General features: G+C 46.0%; 1 protein-coding gene across 1 annotated transcript in view; it reads right to left on the bottom strand.

Annotated features, from left to right (window-relative positions):
* XYLT1 (xylosyltransferase 1) overlaps nt 1–22,974 on the bottom strand; it is a 124,251-nt gene that overhangs the window by 12,815 nt on the left and 88,462 nt on the right. Inside the window, exons 5-6 of the mRNA XM_049788111.1 lie at nt 15,064–15,144; nt 511–727 (exon numbers count right to left, since the gene is read on the bottom strand). Coding sequence (XP_049644068.1) covers nt 511–727; nt 15,064–15,144 — 298 coding nt within the window. The remainder of the gene's footprint in view (nt 1–510; nt 728–15,063; nt 15,145–22,974) is intronic.

The raw sequence follows: 22,974 nt of genomic DNA, 5'->3' as shown, positions 1-22,974 counted from the left end.
CAGCAAAACAGAAACAGAGAGAGAGAGACAAAGGGTCTGCTTTGCCAGGACACAAGAGAACTAGCATGACAAGTTAGAAAAAGAGTTCTGATTGAAAAAGGGAAGATTCTGTGATTGCAGGAAGTCCCTCAAAAGTATCAGGGGTATCCTGTAAGGGCAGGCACAGATGGTACTGTGAGCTGTGTACTGCACATCTCCCAGGCAGAACACCAGCCCTGCAGATCCTTGTGCTGCCAGATTCTAGTCCATAGTGGTTTCCTAGGCAATGACTGCAAGAATCTTGTTCTAACAAAACCATAGCTTTGTTTGCAGGACCACGGGAGTCAGTAGGACAGACTTCTCTACCCATGTCTGCTTTTTCTCTGCAACCAAGATGCTGGTAATGACACCGTATGCCCCACACAGTTTGCAAAGGACCCGAGGTGGGAGACCCTTATAGTGCTGGGCCTTTAAACTACAAGGTGGATGGGACCATTGGGAAAGGTAGGACTGTGTCTCAGACTCATTCACCTCGGCAGGCAGGAGAGTATAGGAGTAAAACTGCTTCATCTGCGTCACCAGGTCATCAGAGGAGAAGGTCACGTACTCCACAAACTTCCGATTCAGCAGGAACCAATCGGAGCCACCATCCACTGAGATGCCCTCAGGGATGCGCCGGTCTCCCAGGCGCCACATGTGTGCATCACACTCTAGGAAGAGTCGGTCCAGGCCCTGTTTGCGGATGAACCTGGGGGAGAGGATGCGGGCTGAGTGCATGTACCCGACACCCCCAACTCTGTCCAGGTCCACAGGGAGGGCCAAACTCATTGTAAGAATGTTTGCAATTTGGGGCCGGAGAGATAGCATGGAGGTAAGGTGTTTGCCTTCCATGCAGAAGGACAGTGGTTCAAATCCTGGCATCCCATATGGTCCCCTGAGCCTGCCAGGAGCGATTTCTGAGTGTAGAGCCAGGAGTAACCCCTGAGTGTTGTCGGGTGTGACCCAAAAACAAAAACAACAACAACAAAAGAGAATGTTTGCAATTTAATTTCTAGATTGCAGGGTGGTGGTTGGGGGCATCTATGGGGCACCCTGTGATGCTTAAAGGACCATAAAGCACCCACTATAGACTGCATATGCACCTTAACCTTCATGTTCTTGCCCCGCCCCATTTGCTCATTCACTCTATTTTCGTATTTCCACCCCCCCATGGGCAAAATTATTCTAAATTATTTCACTTCACATTATTCCCTCTAGCTCCGTCAGTTTTATGGTGAATGGCAAGTTTCTATCTACTTTTAGGACAGAATAATATCGCAGGGGATACGTTTTCTTGGTATAAATTTTCCTATACATGGATGTACATGGAATCTATCATGCTGAGTGAAATAAGTCAAAAGGAGAGAGAGAGACGCAGAATAGTCTCACTCATCTATGGGTTTTAAGAAAAATAAAAGTCATTTTTGCAACAATCCTCAGAGACAATGAGAGGAGGGCTGGAACTTCCAGCTTACTTCATGATGCTCACCACAAAGAGTGGTGAGTGCAGTTTAGAAATAGCTACACAGAGAACTACCATAATCATGTGAATGAATGAGGGAACTGGAAAGCCTATCTTAGAGTACAGGTGGGGGTGGGATGGGATGGAGGGAGATTTGGGACATTGGTGGAGAGAATGTTGCACTGATGAAGGGGGTGTTCTTTACATGACTGAAACCTAATCACTGTGTGTGGCTCATCTGCCAATGGCCCGCCTTCCCTGAGCTTTCCGTGGAGGTGAGTCGACACACCCAGAAAGGGAGGAGCCAGAGGAGCTCACTATGCGGCCGTGCACATCATTTAGCCAATGAATACAACCACAACACGTAGAAAAAGCCACAAGTGTGACAATGGGGAAACAATGCAGGCCTGGAAGAAATGGATAAATTCTTGGACTTTTATAATCTTCCATGGTTGAATGAAGAGGATGTAGCATATCTAAACACACCCATCACTATTGAGGAAATTAAGACAGTAATCAAATGTCTGCCCAAAAACAAAAGCCCAGGCCCAGATGGATTTACTAATGAATTCTTTCAAACCTTCCAAGGGAATTACTACCAATCCTAGCAAGACTCTTCCATGAAATCAAAAAAAAAAAAAAAAAAAAAGAAAAAAGAAAAACTTCCAAATAGCTTTTTTTTTTTTTTTTTTTGGTTTTTGGGTCACACCCGGCATTGCTCAGGGGTTACTCCTGGCTGTCTGCTCAGAAATAGCTCCTGGCAGGCACGGGGGACCATATGGGACACCGGGATTCGAACCAACCACCTTTGGTCCTGGATCGGCTGCTTGCAAGGCAAACGCCGCTGTGCTATCTCTCCGGGCCCACTTCCAAATAGCTTTTATGAAGCCAACATCACCTTGATACCTAAACCAGGCAGAGATGCTACCAAAAAAGAAAATTACAGACCAATATCGCTGATGAATACAGATGCAAAGATCCCCAACAAAATTCTGGCAAATAGGATTCAATGCCTCATTAAGAAGATCATCCACTACGATCAAGTAGGTTTCATCCCAGGAATGCAAGGCTGGTTTAACATCCATAAATCTATCAACATAATACACAACATCAACCAGAAAAATAAAAATCACATGATCATATCAATAGATGCAGAGACAGCATTTGATAAGGTCCAACACCCATTCTTGATCAAAACTCTCAGCAAGATGGGAATGGAAGGAACCTTTCTCAATATAGCTAAGGCCATCTACCACAAACCAGAGGCAAATATTGTCCTCAATGGAGAAAAACTGAAAGCCTTCCCTCTAAATTCTGGCACAAGACAAGGCTGTCCTCTCTCACTACTCCTATTCAACATAGCACTGAAAGTATTTGCTATAGTGATTAGGCAAGAAAAAGATATCAAGGGAATCCAGATAGGAAAGGAAGAAGTCAAGCTCTCATTGTTTGCAGATGACATGATATTCTACTTAGAAAACCCTAAAGTCTCTACGAAAAAGCTTCTAGAAACAATAGACTCATATAGCAAGGTGGCAGGCTACAAAATTAAGACAAAAAAATCAATGGACTTTCTATACACCAATAGTAATAAGGAAGAAATGGACATTAAGAAAACAACCCCATTCACAATAGTGCCACACGAACTCAAATATCTTGGAATCAACTTGACTAAAAATGTGAAGGACCTATACAAAGAAAACTATAAAACTCTGCTCCAAGAAATAAGAGAGGACACGCAGAAATGGAAGCACATACCCTGCTCATGGATTGGCAGGATTAACATAATCAAAATGGCAATACTCCGCAAAGCATTGTACAGATTTAATGCGATCCCTCTAAAGATACCCATGACATTCTTCAAAGAAGTGGATCAGGCACTCTTGAAATTCATTTGGAACAATAAACACCCTAGAATAGCTAAAGCAATCATTGGGAAAAAGAATATGGGAGGAATTTCCCCAACTTTAAACTGTACTACAAAGCAATAGTTATCAAAAAAGCATGGTATTGGAATAAAGACAGGCCCTCAAGCCTCAGTGGAATTGGCTTGAATACTCAGAGAATGTTCCCCAGACATACAATCACCTAATTTTTTATAAAGGAGCAAGAAATCCTAAATGGAGCAAAGAAAGCCTCTTCAACAAGTGGTGTTGGCACAACTGGCTAGCCACTTGCAAAAAATTGAACTTAGACCCCCAGCTAACATCATGTACGAAGGTTAAATTGAAATGGACGAAAGACCTCGAAATCAAATCCGAAACCATAAGATATACAGAACAACACGTAGGTAAAACACTCCAGGACATTGAGACTAAAGGCATCTTCAAGGAGGAAACTAAACTCTCCAAGCAAGTGAAAGCAGAAATTAACAGATGGGAATATATTAAACTGAGAAGCTCCTGCACCTCAAAAGAAATAGCTCCCAGGATACAAGAGCCACCCACTGATTGGGAGAAACTATTCACCCAATACCCATCAGATAAGGGGCTAATCTCCAAAATATACAATATAAAATTTACAAGAAAAAAACATCTAATCCTATCAAAAAATGGGGAGAAGAAATGGACAGACACTTTGACAAAGAAGAAATACATATAGCCAAAAGACACATGAAAAAATGCTCCACATCACTAATCATCAGGGAGATGCAAATAAAAACAACTATGAGGTACCACCTCACACCCCAGAGATTGGCACACATCACAAAGAATGAGAACAAGCAGTGTTGGCGGGGATGTGGAGAAAGGAACTCTTATCCATTGCTGCTGGGAATGCTGTCTAGTTCAACCTTTATGGAAAGCAATATGGAGATTCCTCCAAAAACTGGAAATCGAGTTCCCATACGACCCAGCTATACCACTCCTAGGAATATACCCTAGGAACACAAAAATACAATACAAAAATCCCTTCCTTACACCTATATTCATTGCAGCACTATTTACCATAGCAAGACTCTGGAAACAGCCAAGATAACCTTCAATAGATGAATGGCTAAAGAAACTGTGGTACATATACACAATGGAATATTATGCAGCTGTCAGGAGAGATGAAGTCATGAAATTTTCCTATATATGGATGTACATGGAATCTATTATGCTGAGTGAAATAAGTCAGAGAGAGAGAAAGACACAGAATGGTCTCACTCATCTATGGGTTTTAAGAAAAATGAAAGACATTCTTGCAATAATCATTTTCAGACACAAAAGAGAAAAGAGCTGGAAGTTACAGCTCATCTCATGAAGCTCATCGCAAGCAGGGGTGAGTTTAGTTAGAAAAATAACTACGTTTTGAACTATCCTAATAATGAGAATGTACGAGGGAAATAGAAAGCCTGTCTAGAGTACAGGCGGGGGTTGGGTGGGGAGGAGGGAGATTTGGGACATTGGTGATGAGAATGTTGCACTGGTGATGGGTGGTGCTCTCTACATGACTGAAACCCAAATACAAGCATGTATGTAATAAAGTTGGTTAAATAAAAAATATAAGAAAAAGGGTATACTGAGGGAAAAGAAAGCACTGTAATAAGTGAAGTTAAAATGTTAACAATTTCTGGCAATGCAGCTTAGTGGCATAAGATATGCTTAGGGTAAAGCCTTATGCTTGCTTAACCTTTTGGCATGAAGATAGTGTTACCTTTGAAATTCTAAAATATTGTAAACCAATGACAAATTAAGGGGAAATGTATATATTTTTTCTGCTTTATATATTCTTGTTCAACTTTTCCTATAATAAATGTATATTTGCTTTATAAGAAAAAAAGAAAAAAAAAGAAAAAGAAGTTTAAAAAAAAAGTTTTCTTGGTATAAGAATCCATCCAAATAGTGCTACAGTCAGTGTAGATGTGGAGGGTCAGAGGTGAGCACTGGCATAAGATCTTGGCACCACCGAGAAATTAAAAAACAAACAAACATTGGGGTGGACAGAACTTTTTAAGTTCACGTTTCCATAGTCTATGGATTAATACCCTTGAAGTGGAATTGTAGGTTCTACGGTAGCCCTGGCTTCCAGTTCCGAAGAAAGAGCCAGAGCATTTTTCTAGAGACTGTTAGACAGATGCAGATACAGTCACATCTAGATGGGGCCAGAGTGATGATAGCACAGCAGGGTGTGTGTGTTTGCCTTACACAAAGCTGACCTGAGTTAGATCCCTGGCATCCAAGTTTCCCTGAGCCTTCCAGAAGTAGTTTTTTAGAGCCAGGAGTATTTTCTGAGCACTGTGAGGTATGGCTCAAAAACAAATAAAAATACTGCCTTTTTTGTACTATAAGACACATTACCCCCACTGCCCCCCAAAGTGTGTCTTATGGAGTGAATGCTGTCTAAAGCTGAAGCCTGAGTGCAGAGGAGGAGAACATCCTATGGTCAGGTGTGTCTTATAGAGTGAAAAATACAGTACATTTAGGAGACGCCATAATACAAGGCACTTGTCTTGCATGCAGCTGATTCAGGTTTGATCCCTGGCATTCCCTATGGTCCCCTGAGCATAGCCAGGAGTAATTTCTGAGTGCAGAGTCATGAGTAGTAACTCTTGAGCATTGCTGGGTGTGCCTCCAAAACAAACAGAAAACTCTCTAGAAAAGGGCAGAATTGACATTTCACCCAGAGGCCCAAAAGTTGGTCAGGTGGTTGTGTTGGGAGGTTGCCAGAATTTGAGCCAGGCCTTTTGGCCCACTTCTGAGCTCATCTTCAATTTGCAATGATACCTGCCTTCTATGTACCCATCATGGAGGAAGAAGGATGATCCCAGGAGCTAGTTCCAAAGTCTAGAGTTTAGAGGAGATCTCTGTCTCAGAGACCTCAAAGCCCTCTTCTTCATACACTTCAAAACAGCCCTTTGCAAGTACACATTAGTGACATTAGTACACACAGTGACATTAGTAGCTGTCATCTCTAGAATTTGGCAAGCTATATCCCATCCTAAAGGACAGACCATATGCAGTTAGCCAGTCCCTATTTTCCAAGTCCTCCAGTCTTTGGCAGCCATTGCTTCTGGTTCCTATATATCCACCAGTCCTGGGCATTTGGGGGATAGGGGTGGGCATCACACTTATAAGTGTTTAGGGGTTACTTATGGCTCTGAGCAGTGCTCAGGGGACCATATGGGGTGACAGAGTCAGCTTCATATAAAGCAAATGCCCCCCCCCCACTGTACTGTGGCTCTGGTCCAATCCTGGATATTCTGTGTGAGTAGAATCAGTGTGTCTTAACAGAAGCTCACCTGGGGAAATGGCAAAGGGGCCTGACAGAAAATTCTGATTTTGATCCCTGGGACCACATGATACTCTAAACACTGCTAGGTGTGGCCATCTTGTTAGCCAAGGATTGCTGAGTGTGGCCCCTGAAAGAGGTCTCTGGACTCCTGAGAACTCTTTAGAAGACTCTCACCAAAACACAAGCATTTGTGGCTTGAGAAAACCTTTCAAGGCTGCATCTAGCCCACTGGCCACTCATGAGAACACTGAGTGTGTTGTCCTTCAGGTACTTTCTCCTCACTCAGTTTCTGACACTGTGGAGTGAGAACCCAATTGCACAGGGGAGGGTGGGTCATTTCCCAATAAATTTCTTATCATTTAAAATATGTGATTTGGGTACCTGTTTTATATAGCCAAGTACCCGGCATTGTGTAAACATCTCTTGTACTCAAAGAGATTGTCAGTGGAAACAGTATAAGAAACTCTGAGCTATGGGTCACTTACCCTATAAGGCCCAGGAGGATGGTGCAGATCAGGAAAAAAAATGAGACACACAGGAGCCAGAGACAAGAGGAAAACTTTTTCAGAGGAGTGACATAAAGACAGAAGCCATCCAGAGACCCATGGAGCCAACTCCCCACATGGGCACTTTCCATGGCCAAAGCCAAGACCATCAGGAAAAACACATTCTCACTGAGATGGTCATACTTGAAGTTTTCACAAGTGGCCAGTGGGATGGATGAGCCTTGAAAGGTTTTTCTGAGTTACAAAAGCTCATGTTTTCATAAGAGTCTTTCAAAGAATTCTCAGGGGCCAGCATCTCACCAGATTATCACCTTGGTACAAAACATGGCACAAACTGGAAGTGCCCAAGAAAATTACAGAGCACTGATACTGAAAGGCCCCTGTCTAGAACCTATGAGAATGGACTACTTCAAGAAAAATTCAAAGCACTAAGTGCTGACCAGAATATAGAGAGAGAACCCTCCCAGATAGTAGGGTGGGCTAATAAAGTGCTTCAGCCTCTCCGGAAATTCCTCCAAATACTAAATGATAAAGCACAGGATCTAAAAATTCCACATCAAGGCATGTATCCTAAGAACTTGCAAACTCTTTATCTGAAATGTCACATGCACACCCAAGCTCGAAGCAGCTCTGCTCACCACCCCTGAGATTTGGAAACAACCCACAGGCCTAGTGATAGGTAAACAGAAAAGATACTATGTTCAAGGTGTGCTGTGAGTAAAGGTGAAAGCTTGTTTCTGCAATATCATGGTTGGGACAAGTGGGGGCCAGGCTAAGCAAGACAACAGGGAAGGAGAAAGAGAAACAATTGAAGGTTTACTAAGGGCTCGGGGACAGATGGAACCAATCCCAATGCATCTGTAGGCTCAGCAGAAATGAGCTTAGCAGAGAGCAGCATGTGGTAGTGGAAGGGGTATGCAGTCAATGGATCCATGTTTTAGAAGAACTTATTCTACAGAGGTGTAAAGTTGTGCTCTTTGAATCAGATCTAGTCTTGTAAACTGACTACATCTCAATTAAAATTTTGGAAAAAGAGCCTGAGTGATAGTACAGTGGGTAGGGCATTTGCTTTGCATATAGCCAACCTGGATCCTATCTCTGGCATCCCATAGGGTCCCCTGAATATTCCAGGAGTCATTTCTCAATACAGAGCCAGGAGTACTCCCTGAGCCCTGCCAGGTGTGGCCAAAAACAAAATAAAAAAAAAGATACAGAGTTTAGGAAATTGATAGGCTGCTTGAATGGCTGGGACAAATTACACAGCAAGCACTAATCTATAGCTAAAATGTAAACCTTCTCATCACTTATGTCCAGCATGATATGGTGCCCATGATGAAGGGAGTCAGAAAAAGCAAACCAGGAAAAATGAAGACAGAGGTGTAAGGAGTCCGACACGTTTTTTCTTTCCAGGGGCCAGCTTTCAAGTTCCACGTTCCATCGGATGGGATAATAGCATCGTCTTGCAATTTTAATGCCCACGTCCCTGACCATCATATCTCAATGCAATATTTATGTGGCAATCTCGGAACTGAAATATTCATAGGGACGAGAGATTGGCTGCTGTATTTACTGCATTCAGAAGTGGAGAAGCTGTGGGTGGATGCCGTGATTAATGACGAGAAAATAGAGTCGGCCATTTCCCAGGGACTCTGCCAAGTTGCTGGGTGGAGAGGGGGCTACCAGGAACTAAGGTGGGGATTGGCCCATGGGGGTGGAATCCCAGAGTTTGGGTATCGAGCAGGCGAAAGGAATCAGTAGCTCCAACTGTGGATGTATTTGCCTTTGCCCAATTCATTCACCTTGAAAGGTCAAGGGTGAGAATCAAGATGTCAGCAAAACCCTGGGAGTCTTTTCCTAAGTGCAGGGTCAGCAGAAAACTACACACAGCACTTGTCTCCCCCACCCTTCCTGATGGCAGCAGCAGGCCTGGGGATGTGCCTCCTTCCTTCATAATTTCTAGGGGGACAAGGAGAGGGTATGGGTTCTCACCTTGTCACAGGCAAAGTTGGGGACCATTGAAAGGCTCTGAAGGTGGGGCTGGGAGAGTGTAGTGCTTAGGGTACATGCCTGGCATGTGTGTATCTGACCCTGGTCTCCCCCAATCATTGTAGAGTACAGCCTAGGAAATCTCAGTTTGAGAGTCCCCTCAAAATACATCTTGTGTGAGCAAGGAATCTTTATCATCAGCAAAGAGAGAGAACTCCACAGACTTAACCATAAATACCCACATTGAGACCTAGAGAGGGTGTTTGATTATGCATCAGCACCTAAGCAAAACCTCTCCATTCTTTTTCCTCTTTATTAAGGATCTGTCATAGAGCCCAGCATAAGACCAACCTCAGCCTTCAGATCAAACAAGTCACAGGCCAAAAAACTGTGATGTCTATACACAGTGGAGTACTAGAAGAAAGGGCAAAATCACGTACTTTGCTGCTACATAATGGATCTGGAGAGAATTATGCCAAGTGATGCCAGAAAGAGAAATAGACACAGAATGACTTCTCCTCTGTGGGATATAAAAAAACACCATAAGAGAAAAACAAATGGTCAACGGCAACAGAACCTGAGAACTAGTCATATAGAACTGAGATGACTGACCATGTTGGGAGACAGGATAGGGTGGTGGTGGGGTGACAATTTGGTAGAGAGCATGGTGGAGAGCATGGGAACCCTGTAATGAACAGTGCTGTAAATCATGGTGCCTAAAAATAAATAAAATCGCAGGATAACAGTTAGTTGAAGACCCACCATGAATTAACTCAGATGGCTTTGCTCACTTGTGATGGCCATGCTTAAGGCTCTGGAGACAGAGCATGGAGTCTAGGTCTCTGGCTCATTACTTGGTTTCCTGGTGGAAAACATTGATCAGGACAACATCTGCCTTGTGGAGTTTGGGAGGTAAAAATGGGATTATAGAGAAAGAAGTTTAGTGCAGAAAAGGCTGAATACCAGGAGCTGTCTACCACAATGTGCCACATCTTCCTCTATGGACAATGTTCATTTCTACCAGTCTTGAGGTCTGCCAACAAGCATGGGCAGGACACCTCTGAGGCCATGGCATCTGGAACCTAAAAATGGTGATGTTTCTATACTCAAATACTTCTATAAGCTAGACAATATTCTATACTAGACATTGATCAATGCATAGTATGGAAAAGACAAATATTATGCATAAGTCTTTCATGGACATATCTATTGATGTTAACCAAAATAGAGACAATAAATGATTTATTTAATGGTAAAAAAAAATGGTGATGTTTCAGCACCAGGGACAGAGCCTGGAATTAGCTCATCCATTTATTGCCATTCAGCAACCTGGCTGGTACTGGGAGTGAAGGTACAATATTTGTGGGGAAGGGGGGTAGTGCTTGGGTTACTCCTGGCTCTGCACTCAGAAATTACTCTGAGATCATATCAGGAGATCATATGGGATGCTGGGGACCCAACCCAGGTCAGCTATGTGTAAGGCAAACACACTACCCACGACTCACTGTGTCATTGCTCTGGCCCCTGAAGTTGCAAGATTTGTGATACTCCTTTACTTGCATCCTGAGCACCAAGAGAACAAAAGCCTCCTATTTTCAAGCTTCCAGGTGGTGAGGATTCAGGTCCTGGCCTGACAGTTCCCTCAGAGGCTCTGCTGACCATTACTCTTGGGCCCAACGTGGGCTGGACTGGAGTTAGCAGTAGGGTCTCAGGGCACTCATCAATTTCTGGGAGTACCATCAGACCTCCAGGTGGGCATGTGCAGAGAATGGTGTGGTTGAAATGCACTTAACTCTTGCCTTCCGAGGTCAAGCTCCAAAGGAATGACGTTAATTGCAGGTGGGATGCCTGCTTCTTTCCAAGCCCCTTTCCTCGCCATCACATCTCTCATGTGCTCTCACAGCTGTTTAATCCTCTGAGGTCTCCTTCAATAAATTAGGATGCTTGGGGATCATCATCCCAGATCAGACAGTTGCTGGGCAGCAAGAAAGAAGGCTCTAGCCCCCAAATCAACACTAGTAGCTATAAAACTGAATGAACCCAAAGAGCTACAGAAGATGTTTCTTTTTAAGATTAAGTACATTTTTTTAGCTAGTGGGAAGGCAGAAGAGAGCCAAAGTGGAAAGCAAGAGCTGGGGCCTGGGCTGGCAAAGACTGTTGGTTGGGGAAGGCTTTGCCGGCAAATTGAAAGGATGAGAAGTGGCTCATTCCTTGCACAGGAAGAGACCTGAAGGGACCACAGAGCTCGTATAGGAGCCCAGTGCAGGAGATAAGACAGTGGGTGGAGTGCCAGGTCTCTTGCACACACACATTCTGGGTATATCAGGATCTCAATCCTAGGCAGGAATAAGACTACCAGCGTTTTGGGTACAGGCTCATCTGGGCTCCTCTGCTTTTGCTCACTCCCTAATGTAAGCTATGAGGTGTTTCCTCCTCTTTCACCGCAGTGTCTTCCTCTGGACAATGGGACCAATCACGAGAGCTCTGTGGTTATGAGATTATGAGGAGAACCATCTCTCAGGCATGGGGAGATAGTTCCCTGTGTCTTTGCTGTGGGAAACTTATGCCTATCTTGTGCCAGGAGAGTGAATGTGGACCTGAAACTGAGGGCTAAAGGGAAAGTGCTCCAAGCTCAATTTCAGAACCAGATTTGGGGATTCTGAGAGCCCCATCCACAACAGCTCTGTGGCTTCCCAGGCACAGAAGCTGTATCTTCTGGCACAGCCCTGAGCCTGGTAATTCACCTATGGCTAATTGGTTTCCAGATGTCACATACTTTTAAAGAACAATGTTTATTGCCTTTTGTTTGAGTGATTAAAGTGAAAGTGGCTTCCGAGAAGGTCAGGACATAGAAGAGAGAAGTTAGAAGAGAGAGAGATTGAGGTTGAGATTCACATATTTCTCAGAGATGACACATGGGGACCATATTTTTCTTCTTCATCTTTGGTCCAAAATCTACATGAATTGTGTCAAAGGAAGCCAAGTTCCAAGATTGACCTCAAAACTCATGCTGAGGTCAAGACAGTATGTGTATGTACACTTTTGTTGAATATGGGGGGTGAGCCATGAGCTGCTAAGTGGCAATCTGATGTGGCCCCAGTGGGTGAAATAAAGTGAGCGAGCCAACAGGGGCAAGATTCTGACTTGGCTTCATGGAGGATGAAGGGAAATGCAATCTGCTCTCCCCACTGGAGATGGGGTATTAATCATCTGCTCATCCATCATGGCATGATGAGACAGCTGGAGAGAGGCCTTTCCTTGATGAGCAAATTGGCACCAAGGGGCCCCCAGAGAGCAAACTAGCCTGGAGGAGGTTCCTGGCCAGGCTCTCTATGGATTTTTCAACTCTTGGTTAAACAGTTGCTTGTTTACAGATGGAGGGAGGCTTGGGCTGGAAGATAAGTTCCATATCAGCAGGGAAAGGAGATGTCAAAGCCATGATGCTGCTATGTCATGGGCCCTCCATGGGGTGAGGTGGGGGGGGGGTCCCAATCTGGGAGAAGAAAGACACTTGCTTAGGTCATTCAGGTCTGGGGAATGGGGCCCCTATAGCTTCCTTCTAGTCTAGCAGCTTTTCTACAAGAGGTACAAAAAGTAGATCTACAGATATATGACAAGATATTTTTCTTCACCATCACTGTCATTATCAACATGGTTCATTTGCGCAAGAGCAAATCCATCCCTCTGCTCATTCAGATCCCTGAATCTGAATATTTTTCTCCCAGTATTAACATAAAAATGGGATTTAATTCTGTAACTTCATGAGACTCTGTGGTCAATGGGCTGATGGCAGTAACGTGCATGGGGTTATGTCAACCTGAGCCCCTGTCACCAATTTCTCAGGTACATCATGGAGAAATCTGATTCTTGAAAATAGAGTACTGCCTGCCTCCTGCCTCATTTCAAACCCCACATACAGTTGGCAGAATGTACCCTCCCTGTACTCATGTCCTCCTGGACCACTGAGAAGCCACTGGAAGTTGGTGCTAACCACTGAGAAACCTCAAAGCCTTTGCACTTGATGTATTGCACAAACTCTGTACTGGATCTTCTCATCATTGCTTCCTAGTGCCTGGAAAGAGCAGGCGAATAGTAAAACACTGACTATGTGATACATGGTGGGTTTCACAAAGACAAATGTCACTCATTTCACATGGGGGTGCCTTTTCCTGCTCTGATCTTGTTAGCCCATAGGCAGGAGTGCCTCGTCCCCCACCATTAGGTAGAGACACTGGTACCTGGGCTCCCTCTGACCATGGAAAAGGCTCTGCCTTGATCCCCTGGTTCCAATTTGAACACTTGCCTGAGGAAAATCATTTCAGTTATTCCCAGACATCCTTTCTCCTCCTGACAGATGGATATTATTGGCCCCAAGAGTGAGGCTGTACTCAATACAGAAAGGACTAAATAGGGTTCTTGCTCAGAACTCCATGCACAGCACCTCTAATTCTCCCTTACCCACCTGAGTGCCAGACCACGCAGTCCCTGTCAGCATGGGCAACTCTATTTTGAAATGAAAAATATGGACTGTGGTGGGCAAGTCTGCCAGAGTTGCTGTCAACAAAATGATGCCCAAAGTCCAAAGTAGAACTGGAGGAAATGTTTTGAAGTTCTAGAATGGAGCTCACTGCTTGTGCTCATCCTTCTAGAGTAAGCTGAGTCAGAGACCCTAATACAAAGGGCACCCGTGGATAAGTCAACATGTAAGGATGGGGATAAATGGGTGCATATGGGGCAGGGAATGGGTGAGGATCAGTAAGGTCTGAGACACAGGCTTTGGCTGTTCCAGCTGTTCTAAGAGAGACTCAGGTGTAGAGGTCCTAGGCTTTGGGCCTTCAGATCTAGGAAGAGAAGCTGGTGTCTGGATGACCCTGGGAATTAGCCCCAAGCCTTTGATTGGGCTATTTTTTTCAAATGAAGCATCGGGTTGAACAAAACAAATAAAACAACTCACAAAATGAGCACAAAGGCCAAACAAAACCCAGGAACTAGCTGAAACGATTTTATATGCTCCCACAGCTGCTCTGAACTTTAGGAGCTGGAAAAGGGGTCAGCACGCCTGGACAGGTAGGTTGTGAATGGGGCCTGAGGAGCAGACGGTGATGCCTGGATTTCACCTACAGAGGGCGCTCAAGATTGTGGCCCTGGCAGGCCAGGGAGCTGTAGGCTCAGCTCCAAGCAGTGCTCTTAGCATTTCTCTTTCTCAAGGGGACAGGTACAAAGAGCCTGAGCTGGATTTGGGGGTCCCTTAGTCACCTGGAAGATGACATGAGCAGTAAGTATGAGGTCAGGGAGGAGATTCCTGGGCTGAGAGTGAGAATCTTGGAGATACATTCTTAGCTGGCTACTTCCCTAGCCAGGGATGATGCCCCTTTCTCAAACACAGCTCAGGGGTTACTCCTGGCTCCACACTCAGGAATTGTTCCCAGTGGGCTCAGGAGACCATATAGCATATGGGATCTAACCCAGGTTGGCCTCATACAAGGCAAATATTCTCTCTGCTGTGCTATCATTCTGGTCCTTCCTACCCATTTCCTTTCACACAGAACCCTCAAGTCCTTCATCCTGGGGATCAGACCCCATTTTGCCACATGGCTCTGTCTGTAACCCCCAGACTGGAATGACTTCCTCATATTTTTAGTTTTTATTTTAGACCACACCCTGCTGTGCTCAGGGTTTACCCCTGGTTCTGCACACAGGGATCATTCCTGGTGGGCTCAGGGATGTCAGGATTGAACATACGGACATACAAACATAAGAGATGTCAGGATTGAACGTGGGTCATCTTCATGAAAGGCAAATGTTCTCTCAACTGTTCTATTGCTCCAGCCCCTTACTCTTTTTATCTTTTGCATGCACTCAGAGGGAAGGTGTTACCTGGCGTTATCCCGGCCATGTGACTTTAGGAAATTCATATCTCGGTATCGGGACAAGAAGGCCACCAGCTGGTCATTGGTCCTGCACAAACAGAGCAAAAGGAAAGTCAGGGTCCACCAGAGGCATGAGGTCTTTGAGTCCTTTAGAGAAAGTGGAGGGAGGGTGGGAGGGGGAAGAAGAAGAGAGAGTGTGTGTAGTTCCCAGAAGACCCAAGGGCCATTCCCATTAACAAATGGTTAACCAGGCTGGTCAAGTCAGGGTTATGCTGGGAGCCGAATGCTGGCAGGAATCCAACTCAAGGCCTTGCTCATGTATGACACATGCTCCAGTTCCTGAGATGTGGAATCATTCCAGTCCCTCTTCCCATCCTGGAAACCAGACCTGATTTTCCCCTTTCACTCCTCCTGTGCTGTAGAGACTCATGGATTTTCATGGCCATCACCCCTGGGCTCTTCTGGCTGCATTGCAATGCTATCTATGCTCTTGTATCTCTCTCCCTTTTATACTATCTTTATTTAAGCACCATGGTTGCAAATATGATTGTAGTTGTGTTTCAGTCATAAAAAGAACACACACCCCTCTTCACAATCCCACCACCAAAACCCCTCATCTCCCTCCTCCCCCACCCCCTGTCTGTATTTGAGACAGGCATTCAACTTCTCTCACTCATTAACATTGTCGTGGTAGTTGTTAGTGCAGTTATTTCCCTAACTGCACTCACTACTCTTTGTGGTGAGCTTTATATCATGAGCCAGTCCTTCCTGCCCTCATCTCTGTTATCCCTGGGCATTATTACAATAATGCCTTTTATTTTTTTTTTAAACCCATAGACGAGTGAGACTATTCTGTGTCTCTCTCCCTCTGACTTATTTCACTAAGCATAATAGTTTCCATGTCCATCCATGTATAGGAAAACACCCTGCCCCCAATGCTGTGAGGTTGTGGGGGACCGGAGCCAAGGATCTAATCTGCTCTGGAATGTCTACAGTCCAACACCCACCTAGGCAAACTGCCAACCTCAGGCCTTGGCTATTGCTCTGTCAAGCAACACAGCTCTGTTTTTTTTTTGTGTGTGTGTGAGGGGGTCACACCCGGCAGTGCTCAGGGGTTACTCCTGGCTCTGCACTCAGAAGTTACCCCTGGCAGGCTCAGGGGACCATATGGGATATCAGAATTCTAACCACCGCCATTCTGCATCTAAGGCAAACAAACGCTTTACCACTGTGCTATCTCTCCGGCCCCACCTCTGGATTTTTCATTTTTTAGGTCACACCTGGCAATGATTAGGGGTTCCTCCTAGGTCTGCACTTAGGAATCCCTTCTGGAAGTGCTCTGGGGAACCCTATGGGTTGCCAGGAATAGAACTTGGGTCAGCTGTGTACAAGGCAAACACCTTCCCCGCTGTGCTATGGTCCTGGCCCCAGCTGTGGATCTTCTAGTCTCTGCAGCTTCACTCTGGACACCCAGGAGGTTGCCTCCAGGCCACCTCTTCCCAGAGGCCTTGTCTATCCTCCAACCTTTAGCCTGTGACTTGACTTACCTCCTAATATGATCATCATCCTAAAGGCTTCCAAATGTGCTTGCATGAGAGTATAAGCTTTGGAGAGGCTTAGAGAGTTACTTTAAAGTTGAAAGAGAAGAGAGAAAGAGAGAAGAGAAGAGTAGAGAAGAGAAGAGAGGAGAGAAGAGGGGAAGAGAGAAGAAGAAAGGAGAGAAGAAAGAGAGACTCACCTATGTCCCTCCAGTACTATTTTTTGTGGGGCACACCCAGCACTGTTCAGGCCTTACTTCTGTCTCTGTGCTGAAGGATCAGTCTTGGCAGGCTTGGGGGACCAGATAAAATATCAGGAATGGTACAGCCTGCGAAGCAAACACCCTTCCTGCTCTACTATCTCTCTGTCCTATCCAATACTTTCTGCAGGACTAGTGAATCGAGGAGGTGCATAGTCCGTGTAGGCAGCAGCTGCTGAGGGGTCGGGGAGGAGTGTTAGGCATGGAGCAAGCTTGAAGAATTAGGGGAGCGTGCTCCCCTCAGATGACAACGTCCCTAGCATTATTATCCCAAATTTATCGCCATCAATCTCTGTACTCTGAGTGTAGTCACAGCTAATCAGCTTGTGCATACAGCTGTGACAGTATTTTCAAAGCCAGTCACATGGTCCCCATCTGCCAGAGAGGCGGCTGCCTCTTCCGCTGAATCAACCCAAACAGGTAAACGGTGCTGAAGTGACAGCTCCTTTATCTCAGGGGCCTGGTGCTTGGCTCAACTCCATTCCGGGAGTTTCACTCAGAAGCAAGGAGTTAAGGACCGTTTCTTTCTTTTTTTTCTTTTGGTTTTTCGGGCCACACCCGTTTGATACTCAGGGGTTACTCCTGGCTAAGTGCTCAGAAATTGCCCCTGGCTTGAGGGGACCATATGGGATGCTGGGGGATCAACCATGGTCCGTCCTTGGCTAGCTCTTGCAAGGTAGACACCTTAGCTCTAGCGCCACCTCGCTGGCCTTAAGGACCGTTTCTTTAGAAACTGAAGTCTGGGTCTTAGATCTATAAAAAGGCAGGATGGCCAGAAGGCTGGCTCTGGGCTTTGTTCCAGACCCCAGCAGTCACTCCACATAGGGACAAGACCTGACATCTATGTACATAGCAGACACTCCATGCAACAGGCCCTGAAAGGTCCACCAGGGAAGCTCAACTAATGGCATTTGCTCCATTCCATCTGCTCTGCTTCTAGACACCCTCATTTCTTGACTTCTCACAACTATGCACCCCTTTTTGGGAATGGCAGGATTTTAAATACCAAATCCTGGATTCTTGCAGAGGGGGGTGCAGAGTTTAGAAGTAGATGCTGTAGAGGGGGACCCCCAGCCTGGGAAGAAAACAGGTGCTTATCTGTGAAGTCCCTGTAGGAACTATGCCTAGAGAGACATAGTGGGGAAGACCAAGAAAGTGGATACAGACTAACCCCACTGGGGTCTATGTGGGCTGTCCACTGTGGAAGTAGGTGCTGGCAGCCATTGTGGGAGAGGTGGGTGCACACAGTCAGTCTTAGAGCAAATGCAATCTGAGCACCATAGTGAAACCTGCCCTGGTCTCCAGGCCTCTGTGCAGGTTTACCAATCCTCACTGCAGGTTGGTAAAGTTCATCATGTGGGCTTGATGAGTATGGGGCAAGTTAACCTTGGAATGGGCCCCCAGCAGCAGAAATAAATAATGAGAAGAAGGCTCTTGGGAGGATTGAGGAGTCCAGGCTGGGGAGAGGCCTCTTTCAGCCTCTGACTCCTAGGGTCAGAGGTTTTGCAAAGCCACTTTTCAAGGGTTGGAGTTGGGGCCATTTCCACATTTCCCATTTCACTGCCACCCATTTGATGGAGACAAAGAGGCATTTAGCGATTTGACTTAGTAGTGCTTCCATATGAGCTAGTCTGACACTTCAGGGAAGGAAGTTTCGCTTTCCAGGCTCCTGGCTCTGGAGTGGGGACAAGGCAGGGGGAGAGCAAAGCTACTTTGCAGAACCAGACAGTGTTGCGAGGAGAACACTTGCCCCTCCACCTGGAAGGCAGACATCTGTCCACCAGGCTGCACCCTGTCACCTTAGCCTTCCTCCAACAGGAACCAGCTCTCCCAAATGCTGCTCTCCAGCTGCCTGTCAATAATTTCCCACCTGATATTTAATTCTTTCCTGATAATGAGCCAACAGGGGCTGTTGACATTGCACCCAGCTCTAATCTCCCTCCTTCCTTCCTCCCTTCCCTCCCTCCCTCTTATCCTCTTTCCTTCTCTCTCTCCTTCTCTCTCTCTCTCTCTCTCTCTCTCTCTCTCTCTCTCTCTTTCCATTCACCAAGAGACTTGGAAGCTTTCCTTTCCTCTGGCCATATGCTGGACTTGTTCCCAACGTGTCCCGTAGCTGGTGCCAGGTGCCCCTCTCCGACCCTTGGTGCACAGAGGCAACATGACTGAGATAATAAGAAAAGACACAGTAGGACTAACGGGGGGAGCCTGTTGGACTAAGAAATAAATATACAAGAAAGTACTTCTTGGGGTGAAGAGATATACTGAGCATCTGTACGTTTGATCCCCCACACCCTAGATGCCACCACTGGATCCTTTCAGGAGTGATCCCTGGGCTCATAGCCAGGAGAAAACCCTGAGTACTGCCAATTGTGACTCCAAAACAAAACCAAGTCATCTAGACTCAGGAGTTTTTCCACTAGGTCTCCAGACCTCAAGGCCGATTCAGTGCATTTTAATTACCCATAGGGATGCAAATGAGTTATAAAAGATGAGTCTCTTCTGGGTTACACCAGGCCTTGCTGGTAGTTGGGGTCTACACCTGATTCTGTGTTGGTGGTGGTAGGTCACTCCCAGTGTGAACCCAAACTGGGCCTCCCTCATACAAAACATGTTCTTCATCAAGTTTCATAGGCAAGTTTTATAGGCAAGCAACCGAGGCTCAGGAAAGCTGAAGGAGAGAAGACCAAGATTGGAATGTGGTTCCAGGCATCTAAGATGGTGGCCTCTATGACTGGGTGGCTTGGAAACACATGTAGTGGTGGTGAATGATGGGTGTGAATCAAGGCCAGAACCTCATCCCCTTGTGGGATTAGAGGACACAGGGGTCTGTGATGGCACTTTTTAGGGCTTGGTCTTCTGACCAACAGACTAAGTAACCCCATTGATCTTAGGCTCCACCAAGGCCAACATTTTTTGACAGAAATTTTAGCAGGAGCCTCAGTGCTTCTTTCAGCCAAGTAGAGACTCCAGCACTTTGATTCCTTTCCCTCTCCTTTTTTCTCTTCTCCTCATGGTCTTTCTCTGTAGGTCTTGACTTCCCACTTGTTTCCTTCATCTCAGCAAGACTCAGGAATATGCTGAGTCAGGAATATGCTTCCCTGAACAGTGAGGCCACCCAGCACACAGTAATCCATGATAAGTGTTAGTGGTAACCCAATTGCATCATTATGGCCATCTCCAAGCCCAGAAGCTTAAGACATTCAGAACTAATGCTCTGATACAGGAGAAAGACCCAACCTGGGCAAGGAGATAATTCAGAACAGGTAGGGTCATGGGAGCAAGGCCCTGAGTTTGATTCCTAGAATTGCATGGACTTCTAAGCACCACCAGGTAGTATAGTTCTAGTGGTCCAAGCAATGTTCGATAGATCCAAGCCTTGAACAGTCCAGTTCAATTGACTCTGGCTGGTAGTGTCCCTGAGCTCCCTGAGCACTGTTTTCAGAGCACTCCCCTCTAATATCCCCTCCACCAATGGCACAGTCTGCTCTGAATTTAGAAAGTCTTCTAGGCATAACACCCCTAAAATGTTCCACAGCCCTTGATTAGGGGAGCACCCCAGCATCCATGGTCCCCCAACTGGTGGCTTCCAATGTTTTATCCATGTTGATAAGGTTGGGGTCAGAGAAAGGTACAGCGGCTATTCCAGGTTAATTAGAAAGGAGCACCATGCTGCACCCCAGGCCCCTTCCAGGATGTGGGGAAGATGCATTACAGATGCTCAGGCTGAAAGGGAGGCTGCAATACTGAGCCATGGTTGGAATGAGCCCTAAGCATAGAGTCAGGAATGAGCCCCAAGCACAGCCAGGAGTGAGCCCTGAGTGTAGAACCAGGAGGACACCCTGAGCACCACCAAGTGTAGTTCCAAAACAAAAAAAAAAATGAGGATGATAGAAATAAGTAGCCATGGAAAATGGCTGCCTGCTCAATAGAAACATCCAGATTGATACAGAAACAGGTACCAAAAGTGGGATGATGGCTGGTGGGCCTGGGAACACAAAAGAGATCTAGTGTAGACTGGGCAGCTCTGCTCTTGCATGCCAGCCTCTGAGCTGTTACCACTGTCATTCGGATCAGCTTCCGTGAGATGCTAATCCACATTTCTGCTGGCTCTGGGCCACACTCCTCAAATCCCTGGGTCAAGCGAGCCCAGACTGAGCTCTGAAGGGTAGCTGACTGTCACCAATACCCCTGGGCAGTCTGCCAGGCTCCCGAGTGAGCGTGTCTGCCAGAAACAAGGTCAAAATGCATCACAGTGCTCTCCAAAATAAGGTGGTCATGGTGGTTTCTAGGCTGGAGGGATTCTGGAGGGCTGGGACATGCTGCTCCAGGAATATTCTCTCCATGGACCGCCAGGGCTGGGTGTTTACTTCAGAGGGTTGATGAGGTATCAAAGAAATGAAACCAGCTAGTTTCCACTGGAGGCAGGCACAGCTTAGTCCTTCAGCCAGGGATTCAGGGCAGGGGGTGGGTAGGGTGGTGGAGCACGACTTCCAGAAGCTTTAAAAGGAGACATGATGTTGCTTATTGGGATTGTACCCTAAGTCTCCAAGAATGACCCAAAGGCCTTGTGGGGCTCCCAGGGAAACTTCCTGAGGTTTCTTCAGAGATAAGTCTCATTGGGCATTTGAGTAATTTAGGGCAAACTAAATAAGACTGGAGGCCAGAGAGATAGTTCAGGGTGTTGGAGTGCAAACTTTCTATGAAGGAGCTCCAGGTTTGAACCCTGGAACAAGGTCCCTTAAGCAAGATGGGGCCTGTAATATTTTTGGAGGGTCACAAAGTAGAATTCTGGAACCAAATCATTGTAGCAGAAAGGGCTGCCCCTAAAAACTGTGATCTTAGTGCCGAGTAATGGCGCATGTGCATACTCAGATTTGATCCCTGATACCCCTGAGTCCTTTCAGGAGTGATCCTTGAGCACAGAGCCAGGATCAAGCCCTGAGCACTGCCAGGTCTGGCCCTAATCCCAACTCAGCCTCTCAAACAAGACAAAGACCTTGGGCAGATGTTCTTCCTTTCATCCTTTCTCCCCTCCATCTGTTTATTACATCCTTCCTTCCCTTTCTCCCTTTAGTTCTTCTTTCCCTTCTCCCTTTCTCCCATCTGTCCCTCCCTCCATCCCTTCCTTGTTTCCATCCTTCCTGCTGAGCTCAGGGTTTGCTCTTGGCAGTGCTCAGGAGACCCTATGGAACGCCAAGGATTGAACCTGGATCAGCTTCGTGCAAGGCAAGTACCTTACTGGCTGTACTTCACTCCCACCTGGAAGATGTCTTTTGTCCCAGGAGAACTCCTGCTCTCTGAAGCATGGGGGCAAAGGGATAAGAAGGGCCCTGGTACTGTTTCCAGAATCAGAGAACCCAGGATTCAGGACAAACTCTGAGCTCAGGGGCTTGACCTACAGGAAACACTCTGCATTGCTTCTTTTCTGACAGGAAATGGGATACAATGTCCCTTTTGGCTTTCCTCTCTCCTGTGTTCTTCTTGTATTCTCCAGCATTTCTCCCCAACTTTCTTTTCCCCTCTTTTCCTCCTCCTACAAATCTCTAAGCATCTCTTAAATAGCAAATAAAAAGAAGGAAAAAATAATGGTTGTGATCTGACTCTAAACCTGGTCTCAGCTTTCCAATCAGGGGGATACTTTTGCTTTATGGGCCCTTTTCCTAGGGGTCACTAAAGCTTTGGTTTTATGAGACCATATGTCTCCCCACATCCTGTTCCTCAGGTAAAGGTCTTCCACCAGCTGATAGAGATTCCCATGGTATTTAATTAGGGTGATGCCTTCCTTGGCTCCTCATATGTTTCTATGGTGACTGACAGTGTTCCTTATGGGAAAAACAATATTTGTTTAACAGCTGTCATCTGGGATTCCTCCAAGACCCAGTGCCCCTCTCAGCATGCTGGAAGAGGCTGGTACAACAAGCTCACTGTTCACTGATAAATTCTACCCTGTGCTTGGTCCTGAGATGAAAGGCTTGGGAGGGTCAGAGGTCATTGGCCTTTGAACTGTCTGAAGGTGAGCCAGATAAGATGATTTGAGTCTTCCTGTCCACATTCCCATCTCCAAATTCAGCCAATATTTATGCTGCACCTAGGATGTGTGTCTTTCCTGGCCTGAGCTCT

Source organism: Suncus etruscus, chromosome 15, assembly GCF_024139225.1.
Source record: "Suncus etruscus isolate mSunEtr1 chromosome 15, mSunEtr1.pri.cur, whole genome shotgun sequence".
Classification (NCBI taxonomy): Eukaryota; Metazoa; Chordata; class Mammalia; order Eulipotyphla; family Soricidae; genus Suncus; species Suncus etruscus.
The sequence above is the reverse complement of the archived record's forward strand: the minus strand, read 5'-3'. Positions and strand labels throughout refer to the sequence as shown.